Source organism: Lagopus muta, chromosome 2, assembly GCF_023343835.1.
Source record: "Lagopus muta isolate bLagMut1 chromosome 2, bLagMut1 primary, whole genome shotgun sequence".
Classification (NCBI taxonomy): domain Eukaryota; kingdom Metazoa; phylum Chordata; class Aves; order Galliformes; family Phasianidae; genus Lagopus; species Lagopus muta.
Window position 1 is genome coordinate 83,019,334 of NC_064434.1, and position 22,502 is coordinate 83,041,835.

The window sequence follows — 22,502 nt, forward strand, 5'->3', positions numbered from 1 at the left end:
ACCCAAACCATTCCATGATGGCTGAAGAGGAAAACTGGAAAAACTAGGTTTTAAGGCTTGTGGAAGATGAATTTAATCACCTGTGTATATGACTTATTTGTAATCTGCTAATTTCAACAAATCTCATCTGACTATAATAACTAAAATCTTACATTAGTATACACAAAACTAAGAGAATATACTTGGTGTTGGAGCAAGCTTCACCTTTGGAAAATAGGAAAGAGGAGAAAAGTTACTCCTCATAGGGATTGTGTGGTTTTAGTTTTATTGTTTTCTGAAGGCTTGTTCTAAGTTTAAAAATTGTGCAATTCCTTATTCTTTCTTTTACTTTATTTTAAAGGAAAGACAGAAGATCTCCTGGAAGAACAGGGGAAACTAAAGGTAAATTATGAGAACAGATTTCTTTCTTTTTTTTTTTCCTTCTCCTTTTTTCGATATCTATCTTCATCATTTTGGCTGTCACTTCCTCTGAGGCAGGTGGAAGAAGAGCTTAGTGTGCTAAACTGTTGAATTCTGCAAAGAATAAATGCAAAGAAATGACTCAATGGTGTGATACTGCAGTTGCAAGATTACGATACCTCACCAGGAAATAAGTTTCTCTGAGCACCTCTTGTTATTAGGTTGCACATCCTGTACATAGGCTGACTGTGGTTAGCACTTGTTCCAAGATGCTCTGTTGCTCTTTTAGAAGCAGGTTGTTGTCTTTAGTCTTTCTGTAAGGTCTTAGAGATGGACCGTGCCTATTGTCAGTATGCGGGAGGGCATGAAATAATTGTTCCTACTGATAGTCATCTGTCTCTCGTGCTGAGTTTATTCATATCACTCATGTCCTTGCCATAAATACAGGTCTTTCTTTCATTATTTTCCTCTTTATTATTTTCTGTGTTCACATGGAAATTCTGCCTGTTGCCAGGGGCCCAGAATATTGGTGATATATTTGGTTCGTGTTTCCTTTCCTGCTTCATGCTTGAGCTGTGGCTTTTTGTTTTGTACACTGTGTACCTTGTGGCACACAAAGATGCATGCAGAAGCTCATTTTTTGGGATCTCCCAGATTAAGCATTCTCTGTTCACAACAATGAAGGTTATAGGTTGTGTTCCGCACATTTTATTGTTTGCTAAGTAGGAATTTGGTAAGAAAGCTGAGTAGAAAGTGTAGAGTTTGGAAAGAGTGGATTTGAAGAGCTGTCCAGAGCTGTGTTCCCATGTATTTCTAGCAGAGGTGCAATTGTTCTTCAAAATTTCTTCTACATCAGTAAGAGCTTGTTGTTGTTGGAAAATAGAGCCTTTATGTCCTCTCCTTCTGACAATTTCTTTTTGGAAATAAGACCATATTTATTTATGTCAAAGGCTCTAGGAGGCTTCCAGTTTTCATGCGAGCACGTGACATCACCTGAGACTCCTTCATCTTCAGGTTTGTGTCTAATATTATCCTTTCCACACTTATTTCAGAATGGATATGGAGCGAAGGAAATGAGCTGGTCTGAGAGGCTTTATTTGTGTGTGATGTCTCTAAAGTGATGGAGAGAGGGCTCTGTGACATCTGTAGGGTTTTTATTATGATCATAAAAATACTTTTGTTTCTTCAGCTGCTGAGGATTCTGGTATTGCTTAAATCATTCACCACTGTTTTTGTGGTCTCTTCTTGCTTGATGGTTGAACGTTTCAGTGCAGCTGAAGCATTTACTGAATGTCTAAGTGAAGTTTCTCATTCTCTCTGCCTGATTCAAAGCTACTAGTCCAAAGGATCAGCATGGACTTCTTCCTGCATGCTTTTAATCAGTTTTGCCATGTTTTAATATACTAGTGAATGTAACTTTCTTTTAAATTTACTTCTTTTTTCTCACCCGATTTTCAACATTTTTGCAGTTCATACTCTGAGGCCAGCTGACATTAAAGTAGTCACTGCAATAGGAAGTTTGCAAACAGTAAGTACATGCATGAAATGTGCTGAACGTGACCCATTTCCTCTGTTCTGACTCTGTGATGGGCTGATGGTGAACTGAGCTGATGGTAAAATTTGGGGTCCCAGCGAGGGCATTTAGGACTTAAAACTTTCCATGACCATTACAGTTTTCTGCTGAAAAATGGCTGGAAATAACTTCTGAATGTTCAATATTTCAGTATACTCTGAATCTAAAAATAGCCAGCTGACTTCATGCAGGAGAAATTTGATCACGGTGTTCTTACACAGAGCCATGCTATCTGATTAGTGTGCTTGGATTTTCCTAACAATGAGCTGAAGAGATCAAATTACTGGAAGAAGCATTTAGGAAAACTCAAACTGAAAAAATGTACAGTTTTTGTGATGACTGCCATTAGGACAAATTATCAAGAGATGCAGTAGACTTTTGATCCTGTTGAAGCATTTCTATCCTGCAGGAAAATGCTTTGGATGAATCATGAATATGTAACTTTGATGTATAAATCAGTAAGTAAGGTTATCCTACCTCTTCTAGTAGTTAGATTTGGGTAATTTTAACTTGCCTTAATAACAGAAGTAAATATCTGAAATAGTTTTAAGGCCCAATTTAAAACATTTAACTACAATTTCCAAGCTTTGAGAAAGCATAGAAGTGTATTTATTGGGCAAAAATGGGAGTTGTTCTAGGGTTATAACTTTCAAGAAATGGGGAAGGTTCTCCCTTATCACAAAACAACTTTGTAATTTGAATTGGTGTTCATTAAGATGTCATACTTTTCCTTGTCTTAAAACTTTCCATTAAAGATCAGCTTTCCTGGACTCTCTGCAAGTACCTCCCTCTTTAGGAGAAAAGATTTTCTTAAATTTGACAATTCTTTACCCATATTGGACGTGTGGCACTTCAGAGCATGTCTTTTTTTTGTGGTGATGATTTTTTTATTGCCTGTGGGTGGTGCCATATAATGAATGTATAAATGATATTCTGCTAATGAATGTCTACTTTTTTAGAGCAAACATTTCACTGTCTCCTCCTGGACTCCTTGAAATCAATGAAATTCCTCTGTATAAGGAGGTTTTTTTTCATCAGGTACCATATTGGCAGAGTGCCATCCGTGTAAATTATCTTAGTGACTTCAGGTCACATCCCTTGTTGAAAAGGAATAGATTGAGAGCAATTCAATATGGTTTAGAACAGCATTTCATTTGACTGAATTTGAGTTAAGTTAGTCACATTTTATTTTAAGCCACATGCAATAAATTCATCAATGAAAGCAAAAAAAAAAAAAAAAAAAGTAAGAAAAAAGACTAGACTATGAGAACACATTGTAAGAAGGAAGTGCTGAAAATGACAGCCCTGGAAAATAATCTAAATCCGTGACAAACTGAAGCATAATGGAAATGAGTATATAGAAAACGTATAAGAAAAGAGAAGGGTACAATAGGAAGCAAAGTGTAACCTTGCTTAATGACATGCTTATTGCCTGCTTATTCATAGCCACTGGGATCCAGCATTCATCATGAAGATTTGCTCCAAAGGTAAAAATGAGTTGCTACAATTGATTCATTTCATTATACTGATTTATACAGTATTAGGCACAATAAAATTTTTGCTGTTATCTAGGAAGGAAAAGAAAGCCTATTTAAATAGATAAGATTTTGAGACATTGGATCTTCTCCATTCCTTAGTTAACAGAAATTCTTTGTCCAAGATCTGCAACTACTTTAGGATTGCAATAACCTTAAGACTCGTTACTCCAAGATTACTCCTATGTAGTAAACGTCCTCCACTAACTAGAGACCAGAACGTGGAGATTTATCAAAGCAAAAATAGAACCCAAGAGCTCTGATACCCTGTCTGTCCTCTGCCTGAATGACTCCCAATGTTCATGGACAAGTTCTACACCGCTTTCTTCTTTCTTGCCCTCTTAGCATATATAAATCAATAAGTAGAAGCATCTGGTTAAGCCTCAGAGATGCGAATCTGTGTAACTCTTTTGAGGCATTCCAGGTGAGGATTTGGCCCTGAAAAGACAAATTTTAAAGGACTGCTGTTTTTCAGTAGTTGCATGTACATCCGTGTCTGCTTGTGCATACACAAAGAGAGGTCCTGGCACTGCTTGTGTATATGCATAAGGACAATTATTGCAACATGATTTTAGGAAGAGAAAGGCCCCATTCTTAATTTCAGCAGCTGCTATGAATACATGCTTCAAGCTGTAGACTAGCTAGCAAGATGTTGAGTTTGTGCTGTAATATAACTTTTCTTTGAGAAATGGGATAACAGCAACTTCCTGTTTTCTCTTCCCTTTCTGCAGCACAGGAAAGAGCCTCCCTGAAGTGAGCGTGGAAGTCTTGGCAGGTGTGTCTTGCTATCACACAAACTTGCTTGAAGAATTTGCTTGTCCAGTGCTCTTTCTGCTGCCATATGCTCAGGGGCTTACACTGAGGCTACTTTAGGTGCACCACGTGTGAATTCATCATCCACAAGCTGGCTGTTGTGAAGGGAGTCTTGACTTGCCTCCCATTCTCAGTAGGCTGATTTCTATACCTGCTTGTATTTAAATCTGCCTGTACTTGTGGCTGACGTAAGAGGTGGGGTGAGTGTTTCTCACCTGAGTCTGGAGGCAAACTCAGATGTCAGAGCTGCAGTTCTTAGGAGCTGCTCCAGCAAAACAGCTGCAGAGCAGCTTGGGTGAGCCTCTAATGCCTGCCAACAGATCCCTCAGATCCTACATTTTCTGGCCTGGTTCAGCTTTGTTTATAATGCAATTGCAGAGTAGCACACCTGACCTGTGTATGTCATTCAGCTCTTATTAGCAGTTTTAATCCTTCGGTCCTGCACCAGTCTCCTCTGCCTGCCACAATGGGAGCAGCATCAGACGGTCAAACAATGTAAGTTTGAGGGGTTTTTGGCTGGGTTCACTTATATCTGGAAAAGTGGAGGGTAGATGCATTTCATGCTGGAGAATTTCACTGAACACAGAATATGCTCAGTGCCAGGCTGTACAGGTTTCCCGGGGTCAGATCCTGTCATGGCTTAGAAGTATGTCTGCTCTTTTCATCTCTCCAAATGCACATCCGAAAGTGAGATGTCTCAATGTGAGCTAATCACCACAGGCTTTCTGTATAACTCAGACAAGTGTCTAATTTTTACACATTTAGGAGTGAAAAGATGAATCCCACCTGATGTTTCAAATGTTGACTTCATAGTAAAAATCTGCCAAAGCTTTACCCTTGCTGATGCCTTGATAGTTTCTCTTTTTCTGCTTTTCAGAGGCCTCTTGGATCAAGCTGGAGAAATAGTGAAGCTCATGAAAGAGAACCAGGTGTGTTTAAAGAACAGGACTGTTATGAGAGTTTTGGTCTCCAATCTGGAAAAGGAAGAAATGTGATGAAACACCTTAAACACCACCTAAAGATTCCCTTAAAATAGGACATATTGTTTCTTGAGCTTAACAGACTGTGGTCTATCTGTAAATAGAATCAGTTCTGTACTCTTTTAAGGTGTATGGAGTTTTGTTCTTGAAAATATCTCACCTGCTTTATGTTTGCCAGAAGAGGCTGATGAGTTTGGCATGGAAGCCAACATTTTTGTTTTTGTATTGCTTAAGGATGTGAGACCTCTATCTACACTCTGTAACTGTGCCAGTGTTTCTGAGAAGCCAACCCAAAATTGTAATTCTTGATATTTATCTCTTCCTCCTGCTATCGTAGGATCGTATTTTCAAAAAGCTTGAGATACGCTTTGGCTGATATCAGTGGTTGATGCTGGTGAGAACTGTACTATCACTCATGGCTGAGTGCTTTGAAAATCCCACCCTGGAGTTTTAAGTACTCATTTTTCTTCTGTTCTCAACCCTCAGGCATGTTATTTTGTAAAATGATCTTTACATAACTTGCATATATAACTGCCAAAGTGATTCTGCTGTTATCTACTCCCTATGCAGGGAGCTCGCAAGACTGTATGTGTATGAACTTAGCATGAGTTTTTATGGAACTAAAGGCTTCTAACCAACGCTCTTTGTGTTTGGCAGATGTTGCCTAATGGGCTTAGGACAGCTGGGCAGAGCTCTAGTCCTTAGATTTTTGCTCTAGTCTGCATCCCACCAGGATGAACCGGTCTCAGCAGCTCAAGAATGTTAATCTGTCAGTAAACTTCATCGGGGTTAGAAAGAAGCAGCATACAGCTTTGTGCTCAGCAGTGTGTGCCCATTTCCAGTGAACTTCAATGGCAGCTGCAATTTCTGGCTTTATCCTTGGATTTTTGCTGGTGTGCATTCATCTTTAATGGCAGGATTTGGTTGATAACCATCTATTTGCTGCCTACTGTAGCGAGAAGCTGATGAGTCAGACAGAATGGATCAAAGCATCTGGGGTTGGGCAGTGGACTACTGTTTTGTCTTGCTGATTTAAATCATGCATGAAAGAAAGGATGGCAAATAGGACTCTTACCATCATACTCCTTTTAATTTGTTTGTTTATTTTTCTTCCAGATGCTGGACTTCCAAAATGATTGGAAACTGATCACAGTTTTCTTTAGTGCTGAAAACCCATGCTCTTGTGCCTTCACACAACCGGTAGTGTTTTCATGGGGTGCTTTAGCCATCAAAGCGTGTGATTCAAACAATTTTGCAAGCTCTATCCTTTGCCATAGTGGACCAAAGCAGTAGCTGGTTCTAGAAGATTGGAGTGATGCTATTCAGTAACATGAGCTTCTGGTCCACGAAGTCTTTTGTATTTAGAAACGTGTACTTGATTTGGAATCCCAAATCTAAGATGCAGTAATAGAACAGTTCTCCTATTCATTTTTTTTTTTAAAGCTGTTTCTCATTCTATTTACAGAAGAATTGCATATTGGACAACCTGGAAAAACTTCAAGAACTCTTAGACTTTTTATATAAAGAAGTAAGATGTATTCATCAGTTTTCAATACCTGAATCCTCTGGCGAATTTTTTTTTTTCTATCTTTCTGAACTTTGGCTTGTATCAGTGTTCAAGTGATTCACAACACAAATCTCACTGACTTTAATCCTCTCGCTCTATTCATTGCCAGTAAGTGTTGTATTTGTGCTTTAAAAATTTGATGCATGCAAAGAGAAAGGACAGATAGTTAACAGCTTAGCTTTGTTAATCAGACTGATGTGCTACTTAGTCTGCACCTTTTATTTTTAAAGTGATTTGCATGAAAAATGGACTAGATCAGTCTTGATCTGGAAGTTTTCCTTCCTAATAGTGGTCTTCATGAAAATATATGTAATTATTGGATATGTGAAGCAATGTATGCAGTGTACCAACTGCTAAATGCTAAGTGGAGACTTGTTTATACCAGGCGAAAAAAAAAAATAAATTAAAGATCTGTATAATATCTATTGGGTCTTTTTTTCTGCCATTGTGTCCATTTTAAGACCTCAGTATTTCTAGCTGGCTGAATGAAAGCTGATCTATTTCTCTAGGATGAATTCTGGGAAGTGTTCTGTCCTGAGTACTAGTCTACTAATGAGCAGCAAGCTAGATAAAGATGCATAGACACTACAACAGACTATTTATCTGAAGTATTTCAGTAGCTATTTCCAAGAATCTTATGTTATTGGATTGACAGCCTGATGGGTATTCTACATCTGCTCCAGTTTGATTACATCAGGACACAGGCATTCATTCTTCCCAGACTGACTGACAAATATTGCGTATGGGTGAAGTTCTACCCATATATCTGCTTCAGATTCCCTCCTCTATTATTTGCAGAATCTGTATACGTGCATTCACAAAAGTGAAATATCAGTATGGAAATGGAAATCTGCTTTATCCTTATGGGAGAAGTGAGGTGAGATATGTGAGTGCTTGTGCTATTACACAGGATAGTTCATCCTCAAGCATTGCGCTGACATATTGACACAAAAATAGTAGCTCTTTGCTCATCTGAGTTCGGTTTAGTTGGTTAGTGGTCATCTGGTTCATGTAAAAATGAGCTTCTAGGTATCAGTCAAGAAATCATTGTCATGAGTATTTCACAAATGATGACTCAGGTTATACTAGAAGGCAGGCATAGGAGTAGGATTCAGGAAGGAACTGGCAGAGACTCAGATCACTGATTTTATGAAGACAGAATCCTAGCTCTGAGGTAACACAAGTTGTAGATTCTAGCAAGTGGCAGAAATAGTAACTTATGATTTCCTACAGCAGATGTTATTGTCATTAATTTTTACTTTATCACTGCAGGTTCCCAAAGCCTTTGTAAATTTGGTAGATTCCACTGAGATCACAACTTCCTTTCTCATGTGCCAAGATCCTCAAAATTCCAGGTAACAGAGGCTCCTCTTAAATTCTTAACACTGTCTCCTACTTTTGTTTATTGTCCAGTGTGTGTACTGTCTCTATACCAATCAGGTAGACTTCTGAATAGTTTTCTGCCCTTGATGCCAAATTATGTCACAGATTTTTAGATTTCAACTTTTGCTTCTGATGCACTCGCTCTGAAGGCATGGATTTACAAGAAGTAAGGGCTTTAACTTAATCAGTTTGGATACTATGTTTCAAGAGTGCATACTGCAGTAGGGGTGAGTCGACCCCAAGAAACCACGCAGCCTCTCTGTTGTTTCCTCTTTTACCATGCCATAGAAGGATGGGAGAGAAAAGGAAGAATAAAAGCAAAATCATGTGGCTTAAGATAAAACCAGGTTAAAGGTGAAAGTTTAACACATTAGGAGAGAGGGGGAAAGATGTGAGGAACTAAATGATTCAAAGGTAATAATTCTACTTCGAATAAGTGGACTAATATCCTTCTGTCTCCAAGCAACAGTGACCTCAGAATCCAAAATGTCCCTTTTCTTCCTCTACATCAAATTTTATTTACGAGCGTGACCTTATATTTTGTGGAATATCCCTTTGGTCAGCTCATGTATTCTGTGCTGGCTGTGTTCTCTCCCGCCCTTCTTCCATCTCCCCCCTACTCACTGGGTGGGATAGTAGGAAAAGATAGAAATATTTGGCACTGCAAGCACTGTTCAACAGCATTTTAGTTGCAAGTCCTAAAGGCAGTGCTGTATGAGAGTTTTGAGGGAGCTGGCTGATGTAGTTACCAAGCCATTCTCAACTGAAAAGTCATGACAAGGTGAAGGGGACTGGAAAGAAGGCAATGTCACATCCTTTTTTAAGAAGAATAGAAATGATGATTCAGGGAACTACGGACCTATCCAGCCTCACCTCTGTGCCAGGAAAGATCATGGAACAGATCTTCCTGGAAGCTACACTAAGGCACATGGAAGAAAGAGAAATGTTACGAGACAACTAGTGTGGCTTCACCAAGGGCAAGTCCTCTGTCTGATTTAGTGTCATTCTGTGATGGTGTAGCTGGATCGGTGGACAGGGAGGAGCCACCGATTTCATGTCTGTTGTTCTTGAGGTGGGTGGACTGCTTAACAGACAAGGAACCAGTTGTGAGATCATATCCAGAGAGTGATGGTCAGTGGCTGAATGTCTGAATGGAAATCAGCAAAAAGTGATGTCTCTCATGGGTCGGTACTGGGATAGATGCTGTTTAATATCTTCATCAAATGACATAAACAGTGGGATTGAGTGCACCTTCAGCAAGATAGTGGGTGACACCAAGGTGTGTGGTCAGCACACCTGAGGGACAAGGTTCTGTCCAGATAGACCTAGACTGGATGAGCAGTGGGTTCAGGAGAACCTCATGAGGTTCAACAACTCCAAGTGCAAGGTCTTGCACCTGGGTCACTGCAACCCTCACTATCCATATAAGTTGGGGGCTGAAAGGATTGAACACAGCCCAGCTGAAAAGGACTGGGAATATGCTGCTGGATGGCAAGCTGGACATGAGGGAGCCAATAAGAAATAACAAGTCAGACTCATTAGCAGGATCTGTTGCGACAGGACAAGGAAAAATCGTTTCAAACTCAAAGAGGGGAGTTTTTCACGATAAGAGTAGTGGGGCACTGGAACAGGCTGCCCAGAAAGGTGGTGGATACTGCATTCTTGGAGGCATTCAAGATCAGACTAGATGGGGCTCTGAGCAAACTGATGTAGTGGTATGTGTCCCTGTTCACTGCAGGGGAGTTGGACTAGTTGACCTTTAAAAGTCCCTTCCAACTCATAATGTTCTATGATTTTATGGGCTGCTGTGAAGAAAATTAACTCTACCTCAACTACATTCATGATCACAAAACTGTAAGGTGCATTCACCCCCTGTTCTTTAGTCAGAGTTGCTTCTGCTCTGAAACTCTTGAATTGAAAACTCTGGAGGTTCTTTAAAAGTACAAGTTTCTAGGTATCCAATGCTTACAATATTCACAAAAGGAATTAACTGGTTTTAAAAACAATTATGAAGCTATAAGAAAGCTACTGCTTGGGCTTGGGTGGTGTAATGGAGATCTTCCAACTTGCTAATTCCTCTATGGTAACGACTTGCATAGATGCTTTCAGCCATCTCCCTCTCTCAGTACCTTTAAAGAAAAGTGCGAGTAGCTTACGTCCCAATTTAGCAGGGAGTAGGAGTTTGCACAAGGACTGTTATGATAGAGTAGTTTACAGCTGATGAGATTACACTGTTTCACTTTAGTAATCTTTTCCATGCCTATGGCATGAGACACAGTATGTACTAATATATTCATTCTGATGTTCTTCACAAGCTTTGTGAAGGGGGAGTCAAGGAGGGGGTCTGGCTGCTGTGTAACCATGTTCTTAACAACAAACATAAGCAGAGAAGAAGCTTTCTTTGTCAAAAGCAATTGTGTGGAGAATTCTGGCAAGATTACTTATCAATGTGATCTTGAAGCTATGTTTATCTGTTTCAGCAGTTCCACCAGTCTGTATGCTTTGTGCTCAAGTATAAAACTCCTGGGCTCATCTCAACCTCAGGCTCAGATCGTCTCCCAGATTAAGGCCTCAGTATTTGGTTAGCACATCCTCATCTCTGGATTATGCTTTCAAAGAAAAAAAATAAGCTCTGGCCAAAAGAAGAAAGTTATTTAAGAAGAACATAAAAACAGTTTATGAACTCCACTTTCAGGAAACTGCACAACTCTATTTGTGTATTGTATGAGGTTCTTAAATGGCCCCTGTGTACTTGTCTATTAGGCTGCGATAGGATGCTGGTACTGAGTTCATATTTCTTTCACTCACCAGCTGTAATAAAAAAGCATTTTAACAGGAATACTGACACTCTACAGGTTTTGCTAGAATTTTGTGAAAAGGAGAGAGAGTCTGACCCTGACTGGTGCTTTCTGTTCACACCTGCAAGTCTCACTACAGGTTTTTCAGATTCCTATCAGTCCAGGAATTTTCAGCTGAGTGTATCTATACTGGAACCAAATAAACCTCAAATATCTAATACTGTTCCTGTCTGATGCCTTGGAGGAGAGTCTGAGTTTTCCTGTGAGCTGCAGAAATATGCAGTGTGGAGATCTCATCTTGTAGATCAGAGATTTGACTGAGATTAGCTAGCTACTTGGTAATGTCTGGCCACTGTTTAGCACAATTAAGAATTTTTAGCAGTGAGCTTCCATTCACATTTCTAAATGGTGGTCTTCTTGCCAAAAACTGAGGCAAAAGTCCTTCTGTTTTGAATGTGTTCAGTTTTCTTATGTGATGATAGAAAAGAAAGTGTTTGAAAACTAGTGCAGCAGTTTTAAGTCTGAACAGACTGCTGGCTTGTGAAACCCTGTGCTAATCCAAGTCTAGCACATTTGCCAGCTGAATAGGCTTTCAAGCAAAGTAGCAGGTCAAAGCTCTGGACATGGAAATATTTATCACTCTACATTTAAAATAACAAAACATCTATATGGAGTTTTGTCAGTGTATACAGTAATTTAGGCTTCAATATATGCTTGCCAGTACCTTAATAGTTTGTGCTTTCTGTTTACTTTATCAGAAGTTCATAACATCTGTTTTTCATCTTCTCTGCAGCAATTCAACTGGGAATCAGTGCAATTGTGTTCACGAACGCTCTATGCTAAACTATAACATTCTGAGGTGGTCCTATCAGGTAAGGCATTTTTTGTCACTTGGTGTTGCTAGATATGTCTGTCTATTCATTTTTCAGATTAAACAGAAGTGAGAAGCTATGGGAGGGATAGTGGTGAGGAAGATTAGAAACTCTTCTTTTTTCTTTTTTATTTATTTATTTTTTTTTGCCTACATCAGCAGCAATCCTGACTCCAATTCTCACATCAGGAACAATGAAGATGAGTTCTCTGCATGTCTGAGTGACCTTAGCATCTCTTCCAGTTTCTAATGACTGTCTAGCTTTTTGAACCTAGGGTTTGTTATAACCTATTAAGGAAATGGTTTATTGTCCAGTAACTTGGCTGTTGATGCCAAGTTAGAAGAGGGAAATTTTCAGTAAGACAAAGGCAGCTGTGCAGGAATTTCTTTAAGAATGATGGGGAGGCAAGTAAGTTCAATACTAAAATGACTGTCCTTTCAAAGAAAATAATGCCAATTCAGTGTATCTTTCTCACAGCCACAAGGATTTTCTAACTATTGCATAGGATGGCTTCATTCAATTACAGTCTCTGTTCTAAATTACAGAATTTGATTATTATGGTTTATTAGGGATGGGGATAATCCAAGTTCACTTTAAGAACCAGTGAATTGCACATGTATTACACTCTTTACATGATAATGCTTATCTCATTAAATGGTTGTCCATTTAGGATGCTTGGGAAAAACTTCTCAAGTCTAAGAGGTACGATCAAAAGGATGATTTCACTGTTGTTCTTCAGCCTTCTCTCCAAGAAACAAATCTTTTGCTCAGTCTGGTGAGTAAATGCGTGTTGCTCCGTTCTTCCTGAAGCGTGTCTTACGAGATAGAGCACAGTGCTCAGCTGGCTCCTTCCTATCTAAAAGACAAAGTTAGGCATGTAGAACACACCTTGAGATCTGGAGAAGGGGAAGGTATGATTTTGTAGATAATGGATCATTCAATAAAGTATTAAAATCCAATATAAAACACTTGGTGGCTATTGGTATATTAGGTTGGTGGTGGGTAACAGTCCAGTTCACAGGCACTGTAACAACTCTTTGATCATGTCTTAATTTCATTGCTTCCCTTTGCTCAAAGTGGACTGGGAGAAGGAAATTTGTCTTCCAGGCAGTTTAGGTTTGCTGTGTTGCAAAACCTTCCTTTGCTGTCTTATGGCAGGCTTATTTTGTTAACTGCTGGTCCATATACAAATGCCAGACTTAATTTCCATGACACGACTTTTCTTCTTCGTAAATTGCTCTGTTATTTTCTCCTGTGCCATCTTATGTCTCTGTTGGATTCTCTGTTTCCTCCAATTTGTAGTATCAAGCCACCTGACCAACAGGCCACTGCGCGCAATCTTCCAAACTCTTAAATCACTTTCATTTAAAAGTAAACACGCTCTACTAAGACAAATTATTCATGCTTCCTCTTTTTTTTCTTTTTTTTTTTTCTTTTTAAGCCTGTAAAAGCTAGCTAAGGCAAGTGTTGTTTATTCCAAATTATTCATGTGATCGCATCTGCATATTTCCCTGATCTCTTATATTGTCACCGTTGTGTTTATGTTTTGTTGTTGCTCTGTTTTGTCATGCTCTCTATGATTTCTCAGAGCAGGGATGGTTTCTTCAGCACATCAAAGACACAAGTGGAAACTCTCGAAGAAGATTATATTTTCATGGCTTTGAGCCTCTGGAAGAACATGGTGAGCAGTACTACAGATTTTGTTGTTTAGACTTAGTACAGATACTTCGTAGCAGTTCCACACTAGCCAGGCTTTGAGTAGCCTGGAAGACAGGAAGGAGGAATGTAGGAAAGAAACATCCCATGATTAATTTTCAGTGTGAAGAATCCGCTCTGTAATAATCCTAAATGCCCTGTGGCTGCTACTTTCTACCAAGAACATTTCAGAAATGTTTCTGAAGTAGTCCTATTGCCAAGGAGTAGAAGAGCTGCGGCAAACCCTTCTGCTACCCTCAATTGTGTGGCAGAGTGACACAGTAACAACTGAGGCTTTTCATAACCTGAGATTGAAGTGGTTTTACAGCTCACTCATCCCACTCATAATGTCAATTTTTCTTCATTCTGCTTCTCTTGCTCAGAGTAAAAAGTTGACAGGCAGGCTTGGGGAATTCCTATTGCTTCCTCTAGAGCTGGGCGTTCTACCCAGCTAAGAAAATCCAAGCAGTGTGTTACCTTTAGATGAGAGAGAAAGCATGTTAGAAAGAAATATGGCCTGTTGACCCACTCAAGTTTTAAAACAATGTCCAATTCTGTACCAGGCTGTTTCCTTCTGCAGACTTGAGACAGTAACACGCAGTATTTTTATGTGTAACTGGGTGCTTGCTCATACAGCTGGAGGAGTTGGCATTTCATTGATGAAGGGGACAAGTAAAAGAATGGGAGTTGTTTTCCAGTGAGACAAAACAAAAGCAGACAGCTGCATTTATGCTCACTAGAGCAGGGTAGGATGTTACTGCTTAGTGCATGCCATGTTTAGATATGCCCTAATGGCAGTAGTTTTGAGTAAAATGCTGATTTTGCTGTTCATTCTGGATTAGAATCTCTGTTTTCCGCTTTTCTTTCCTAATAAACTTCTTATAAGACACAGCGTAAAGTACACACATGATCTTATTTTAATTAAAAGGAATTTTCAATGGCCAATAAAGTTAAAGATATAAAGAAACAACTTGTTTTGCACCACTCTTAAAATAAATCCATGCAAATGGATGTGTTCTTGTTTCATTTCATGCTATTTTTGGCAGTAGTAATACTGCTGTGGTGCTGACCATTTAAAGAAGTAGGATTTGCAGGAAGGAACTCTCTCTTATTCAACCTGGTGACATAGCTAGAAATAATAGTTGTTCCAATAAAAGATATCTTTCTGTGTACATCTGACACTTTAAAGAGATAGTGTGAAGCTTAGAGTTTAAAGTTGATCAAGCACTGAAGCTTTAACCTTGACCAAATGTGCTGCATCCAGTTATCCATTTTGCTGTTATCTGTGACACTCCTTACCATGATGTTAAAGTTCCCATCTTGATTCTTCTATTGCAAAGCAGATGCAATGATAAGATTCGTGTTGGCCTCTATGTCATTTTGTCTTAGTCTCATGAAGTAACCAGATTCACTAATTGAATGAGCACAGCAGACAGTGAAAGTCAGATTCCTGATATCTGAATTAAATTTTGTCTCAGTTCCCTATTAAAAAAATGGGTCGAGTTATTTAGACTGTCCATGTCTCAGTGTCCCCATCAGTAGTGGCAGTATTTACTTATTTCATGCAGTTCCCACTGTCACTTAAATTTGATTGGTAAGAAGGAAGAGGTGGAACCTCCACAGGTATTAACCATTATAAATATTAAACCTAGACAGGAGTAAGCCACATGAACATCCAATTTTCTGAGAAAAATGGTCCTTTTCATCTGTTTAACACTACATATACATTTTCAATTTTTTGAAATGAAATCCTGAATTAATTTTCCAACTAGTGCAGAAAATGAATATTTCTGATGAGAAAGACCAGACTGCTACCTGTTTGCTTGCCCATTTTTGAGCCCCTTGTTTGGGGCCAACTGAACCAAGTTTATCAGAATTTGAGCCATCTAGGTACAGATCTAGTCTGATCTGTTATGTTTTCCAGGGTTTATCAGTCAGAAGGTGACCTCTAGATTTGAGTTATATCTATCTCTTACAAGGCTGTAACATTATCAGAGATCATGTGCTTCTAATGGGCTTCACATCTTTTAATTTATTTTTTTTTTCCCTGATATCCTATGGTGTAGATTTGTCTTTCTATTGCTTCTTACTGCTCAGCTTTTCTGATTTCACTTTATGTAGAATGTCAATATTGGGCATCTTGCTTGTTCCTTACAAGGAGTTCTGATAGTATTAGCCACGCTCAGTAACACCTATTCTGCTTCTTCAAAATCCAGGCCCTGTAGAAAAGAAGAGGGACAGAACTTCTGAAGTTTTATAACTACTGCAAACATACTCAGTTAACCCAACACTGATTTCTCTTTTGTGCCCTTTCAAATTCTTATGCTCAGCTAGTAACAAATTCCTTCTGCCCCTTCAGATATATTTTTTTCTTTTCAGTTTCTGCCTTGTAAAGAGCCTTTCTCTCTGCTTCATTTTTCTCTGCACATTTCCCTATTTTTCAGCTACCAACTTTCCTGTATTTCAGTGTATTTCCTCAGTGGGAGGGATATCCCCTAAAGAGGGGAGAGCCTAGATGATCTGGATGAAGATCAAGATGTGCCAAAACTACACGTTGCTTATGGTTTGTAAGGAGACTGCAGGAATTGTCGTGTCCCTTGATAACTTCTTTCTCCTTTGATTTCCCTGCCTCTCCTTTCATTCAGGAGCAATTTTCTTAACACAAATGGTGATTATCAGAAAGGCACCTCCCTGGGTAGGTTCTTTATCTGCCTGTGATAGTATTCTGGCATTGTATGAAAGGGGATGATATGAAAGATGCTTTCAGTGTAAAAAGCACTGGGTAAGTAACCTTATCAGATAAGGTTCACTCTAGCTGTCCTCTTCAGTAAAGTTAAAGGTTTATACTGACAACACACAATGCATATCAGGAACTGATAGGAAATCATGGTCATGATTGAGCAGCAAACAGCAGAATGAGGAGGTGATGAAGAAATGTGCTCAGTGTGTTTCCCTTCTGCCATCAGCCCGGCTGTTCTTATGCTGGCAATGCTTGTTTTGAGGCTTGATACTAGCTTTTTTCTTGGATTGATTAGCTGCCTGTTGGCCAAAGGGCAAAACCTTGAAAGTCCAGTGGCAGTTGGTAGTGGTGCTGGACTTCAGTCTGACTGAGAAACTGAGCTAGCATGTATTCGAGTACTGTGTCCAGTTTTGGGCCCCTCACTGCAAGAAAGATATTGAGGCCCTGGAACCTGTTCAAAGGAGGGCAACAAAGCTGGTGAGGGGTCTGGAACACAGGCCATATGAGGAGAGGCTGAAGGAGCTGGGGATGTTCAGCCTGGAGAAGAGGAGGCTCAGGGGAGACCTCATTGCTCTCTATAACTTCCTGAAGGGAGGTTGTAGTGAGCTGGGGGTTGGCCTCTTCTCTCGTGTCATTAGTGATAGGACCAGGGGGAATGGCTTCAAGCTACGGCAGGGGAGATTCAGGCTGGACATCAGGAAGTATTACTTTTCAGAAAGGGTGGTCAGGCAGTGGAATGGACTGCCCAGGGAGGGGGTGGAGTCACCGAGCCTGGGGGTGTTCAAGGAAAGGCTGGATGTTGTGTTGAGGGACATGGTTTAGTGGGAGCTACTGGGAATAGGTGAACGGTTGGACAGGGTGATCTTGAAGGTCTTTTCCAACCTTGGTGATTCTATGATTCTATATGATTCTATTCTAGGCATAGCTGAGTATTTTTCTGTACCATTCCTATTACGTAGGAGCAGTGCGATTCAAATGGTATGCACGCCAGCTGAATGACATGAAGTAGTGAGAAAAGCTGAGAGGCTGTTTGCTTACTTGAATGGTTTTGATGTTTACCACAGACAGTCTGATTAATTTTGTCAAATGCCCACAACTTTATCTCTGTAAATATATCCGAGGGCAAAGCTCCTTTCATGTGCGTAAAGAACTTAGATAAGAAGCTCTTGTGTTTCGTGTGCAACAGAGAAGGTTCCCAAAAAAACATCCTGCAACTCAGAGAGAAACAAACCAAAACTAGGTAAGAACTTAAATGAGAACAGCACCCACATGAGGCTGTACCTGCCTCTCTCCTGCTCTCAGTGCTCTACACTGAATTAAAAACCTCTGCAGTCACGAAGCAGACCAGTCCACTAACCTGTCTATATGTTAGGATTCAGAGCAGGTTCTGGCTGACCACAGTGCAGACTCAGTGCATGGCTTCCTATATCGCCTGCATGGAAGCTGCCCATTTTTCCTGGGTGAAGTGTTTCTGAGCAGTCTGGAATGAATCTCCTGGAGGAATTTGCTCTCATTATCCAACAGCATGCAAATGTCTAATACTTATTTCTAATTCATTTGTAGCTGAAAAATGTCACTTTTGTACTTTTGTCTCGGGATCTGTAGCATGATTCCGTGCTGGAAGAATATATCCTTTTAGGAACGTTCTTAAACAGCTGTGTTTTATTTTGTCCTATGGGATGGAAAATTACCACCCATATCTTCTCTCTGAGCTTTATTTTGAGCATTTCATGGACATTCCTTTTACTCCTCTTTCAAAAAAAGCACAAGCTTAGTTTCTTCAAGTCCTTCTTTGAAAGAATGTCTAACTGAAAAGCCTCTTCTCTTTTCTGCTTCTGTTTTTTTTTTTTTTAATTCTTTTTTTTCTTTTTATTTTCTCCACCTTATCTTCATTGATAGAACAATCAAAATATAATACAATATTCCTGCCCAGCATTTATCAGTGACATTAAGCCTGTTACTGCCTTATTTCTCAACACCTTCAGTCCTGTTTCTTAAGATCCTGGCAGCTGCCATTGCTGATGCAAACTGAGCAGAGGTTCACTGAGGATTTTAAAACAGTCACCAACTCCTTTGGGTGTGCCTGCCATTTAATTAACTCCCAGCAAGGTGTATGAATAGATGAAGTGATTCTTCATGATATTTACCTCTTTGTGCTGCCAGTACTGAGTTTTGGGTTACACAATAATTTCTTACCTATCTGTCTTGTTGGAAGGCAAATAAAGGCCTGCAAATATAAATATTATCAAGCCTCCATGCAGAGGTGGAGTGCACCTTTTGATGCTGTGTAGCATGTATCAAAATGTAGATAAATAGTTATGAAAATAGAGTACATTAGCAGGGATTTAGCTGAGTAAGCTACAGCCACCACAGAATTGATGCATGATTTTTCTTTATATTCCCTGTTTCTGACTATTGCAAAATGAGTTTGCAGTACGAGGAGCATTAAAGCGTAACGTTCACAAGACAGAAGAAAGGGGTTGATGCAACCTAAATATGTTGCCTAACAGACAACTTCTAGTTTTCCATTTACATTAGGGATTTTTTATTTTCTCCTTCTAAAGTAAAGCAGTGCGGTCTTCGACAAACCCTCTGTATAATCTGACTCAGAGCAGAGTTTTCTCAAGAGGTTCAGTAGCATAATTTTTACTGTGGTAACAACCCTTTTGTTTTTTCATACCTGGCCCAACTGGGAAGTGAAAGTGACTTCTTAATTGAAGCCAAGCATAAGCTATGTAAGAGGAGGGAATGAATCACAAATATGATTGAAGCTATGCTCTTCTAGAGCATGTCCTTAGTTGCTGTTGTTGAGCTAATAAATAACGTCTCGATTACAAGTAGTCAAATGCTGTGGTGCGAGATCCACGCCTTGCAGCCAGCATTCCCAAAGACAGAGTTAATGTGTGGAAGGTTCTTCTAATGATGATAATGATGATAAAATCACTCACAAGCAAAACAAGTTTTTAATATGTATTAACCTGATGGATAACTCAAGGCTCTAGAGCCTCTGAGTTACTGCTGCTCTCCCATCCTGCCCCCGCACAGCGCATGTATAAGTCCTGTATTGTGTCCCTTTGCAGATGGAACCAGTTGGGCAGAAGAAACCATACAATTTCACAACACTGCATCAGGTCCAGTGTCCATCTCAGGTAAAAGTACTTCCTTATTACTGGGAGTTTTTACTTACTCTTTGCAGAGTATCCAAGTTTTCAAATATTGTCATCTTCTGTGGTTCTTAGAAACATATGCTTTCCTAAGATATTGCACTACAAAAAGTGCAGCATTCCTAAAGCTAACTGACACGGTTTTTGTTGTATATAGACGAAACTCAGAGAACAAGAACTTCTGATAAATTAAGTCATCTTACTATCAATTTTTTATCTAAAAACCATCTAATCTGAATTGTTAAGTTGTGAATAATGAATACAGCATTATCAGTATCTTTCATCAATAAAATCAAATGTATGCATTTTATGTAATTTGACTTTTCAGTTATTTGATTCTGTCTTTGTCAGATTGAACTATTTTCATCTGTGAAGTTCTCAGTAACTCAGTAGTATCTTCAGGGTCTGAATATTTCTGAGGTTCAAAGAACAGATTCTTGAATGTCTTTGCGTTTAAGCATTGACTTCAATAATTTAATAGTGATGAAACACTACCGGCATCACAGCGCTTCACTAAACAGCAATTAAAGCATCAAAGAAATTAAATTATCTATTTTGTTTGATGTTAGGTTTGAGGCAAGAGGTAGTGTTGTGCCTATGGCATTCAAAGTCTTAATTTTCAGGTCTAACCTGGTTTACTTCACCCATTCGATGTTCATTCAAAGATTAACGTCTGTATTTTCTTCTTATGGAAATCCTGTTCAGAATAATGTAATATCAGCTGTTTGAGTTTCCAGTATTGTTTTGTTTGTTTGTTTGTTTTTGCTTTTTTTTTTTTTTTTTTTTTTTTAAACAAACTTCTCTTGCTTCTGCAGAAAAATCCATATTTGTTCACATACAGAAATAGTAACTACTCACTTTCCCAAGAGATATCTAACACTAAAGAAATACTGCAGGTAAGGTAGAACTGTTTACAACGTATGGACTAAGTATATTCCAGGGAGTGGGACAAGTGGGTGGAATTGTATTGGAGCCTAATTAAACAATGTTACTGAATAAAAAGCTCAAACATTATTTCCGTGCTTGATTAAACAGTCAAATAGCATGTTTTCTTTTTGATGGATTTTGTAGAGTGTAACTCATGGTAGATGTCTTCAACAAGGGGAAAGTCTTGTGTTCACTGTTAAGAGTGTTTTTTAAACTTCTAGATCAGTGTTAAGTTCTCTGGCATAAGGAAATAGTGAAAACACAGGCCCTTTAGTTTTACTGTGGAGGAAACTAGATGAAATCAGCATGTGTGGGTCTGATTTCATGCGGTGCACCCCATAGCAAAACTGATGAAACAACACTTGTTTCGTTTTTTGTTGTTGTTTTGTAAGTTGAATATTAGCTGCGTAGGGATAAGTAGCCATGCTTTTTTAGTCATGGTTCTCTGATTCTGAGCAGAATTTGATGCTCCCAAACAGTTACAGAAGGAAAGCATAAAGCTCATCTTTGTGCCCCAAAATACAATGTCTAGGCTATATCTGCACTCAAAATGGACTGCATGTTTTTTGAATAGTAATGCATGTTTATCCTCTCATTTTAATGTACCTCCAACTGTTTTGCTAGTTAGTAATGGTGTGTTGACCTCTGTATGGGGCAAACAGTACCTGCCAATCTGATTTTAGAAATAGTGTTCCTTCTTATCCCCTCCACTATAACTGTGTTGTGTTTAAAGAAAACAGTATAAGGGAATAATAGGGTGAGATTAAAAAAAAAAAAAAAGCCTTTTCTTTAGACAGGTTAGTTTCCTGGAGGAGTGCTCTAGAGAGACCTGGAGCAAGTGCTCGTCCCTGGGCAACGTGCTATGGTCCACTCTAGCATACAGTCAGCCTTTGCTATGGTAAACCTTAGGGATGTTTCTGTCAGTGGGCTGCAACTCAAAGGTACTGGGAGGATGGAAGTATTATCACCCTTCTGGACGGGTACCACAGTCCTGGTAGTGCCTGGATGTAGCATTCACTTTACACCTACAGTCTAACCATTGTGTTGAAGGGGCTGCACATTGAGAGGACAGGCTTGTGGCCTCTTAGCACTAAACTGTACCTTTGCCAGGATATTCCAGGGGTGTTCAAGCACAATAGGGTGTGAGCTCACTTAGCTCAGAATACAGAAACATTAAAAATTGCTTAGCTGAATTAAGCATGGCACAGAGTCTGAAATAAGTGGCCCTACAAGTAGGCAGAAGTAATGTTGTGCTATTGTAGACATGCAATTTCTGAGAGGTCTGAATTTCTGTCTGCGTTCAGAGGGTTGGTTTTAGCATGGCCTGGGGAAAGGCTAAGGTGATAGTAGTGCACAAAGTATGTGGGGAAGTATGTTGACGTAATGTTCTGAGGTATGAATGGTTAATCATGACAAGTACAAGGAGTCTGATTAAGAGTTGCGCTTTCTACTTTTCCAGGAGAGAAGTTATGGAACAAATGTTCCTTGTTTCAACCAGGGTCCCTCTGATACAGTTCCAGATTCAGGTACAGAATTATGCAATTTTTTATTTTTTTTTTTTGTAGATCCACTTCATTCGATAGTTGAAGAGGAACAAGAACTGGTTTTAGTTAGGAAATGTGCACTTTTGGGTGAAGCAGTATATTCTATTGACTGTGATTTAAAAATCCTTTGAAACAACATAAATAGTTGTGTAGCAAGACACAAGTTTTCCCTAAGAGATAGTGAAAATTTACTCAAATGCACCTTCCAGATACAAGCAAAGAAGTGGCAGTAGAAAACCCTGTAGGTTGTCATTGCAATGAGCCATGTGGAGTCCTGTCCCAGATGGATTTCATCGTCTCTCAGAAGCTATGACAAGCCTTAAATTTTCACCTTGCGCTTGCACTGGAGCTGTGCCTGCCTTTCAGCAGGTTCCACCAGTTAGAACAGATTGGAGAGTACAGATGTGAAACTGGTATCTTACATTAAGGTACCATGCTTTTTTTTTTTTTTTTTTTTTTTTTTTGGGATGACTTGGTATCTGTCATTCTGAGCTGTTGCCATCATGATTACT

At 39.3% G+C, this 22,502-nt stretch overlaps 1 protein-coding gene across 1 annotated transcript in view; it reads left to right on the forward strand.

The window, feature by feature from the left end:
* The window catches only part of PLB1 (phospholipase B1), a 98,902-nt gene that overhangs the window by 21,539 nt on the left and 54,861 nt on the right, over positions 1–22,502 (forward strand). The window contains exons 2-17 of the mRNA XM_048935732.1: positions 341–381; positions 1,350–1,413; positions 1,869–1,927; positions 3,419–3,459; positions 4,239–4,282; positions 4,731–4,815; positions 5,198–5,249; positions 6,417–6,500; positions 6,766–6,828; positions 8,140–8,222; positions 11,842–11,920; positions 12,591–12,695; positions 13,509–13,601; positions 19,436–19,504; positions 20,335–20,415; positions 21,906–21,972. Of these exons, the coding sequence (XP_048791689.1) occupies positions 341–381; positions 1,350–1,413; positions 1,869–1,927; positions 3,419–3,459; positions 4,239–4,282; positions 4,731–4,815; positions 5,198–5,249; positions 6,417–6,500; positions 6,766–6,828; positions 8,140–8,222; positions 11,842–11,920; positions 12,591–12,695; positions 13,509–13,601; positions 19,436–19,504; positions 20,335–20,415; positions 21,906–21,972 (1,110 nt within the window). The remainder of the gene's footprint in view (positions 1–340; positions 382–1,349; positions 1,414–1,868; positions 1,928–3,418; positions 3,460–4,238; positions 4,283–4,730; positions 4,816–5,197; positions 5,250–6,416; positions 6,501–6,765; positions 6,829–8,139; positions 8,223–11,841; positions 11,921–12,590; positions 12,696–13,508; positions 13,602–19,435; positions 19,505–20,334; positions 20,416–21,905; positions 21,973–22,502) is intronic.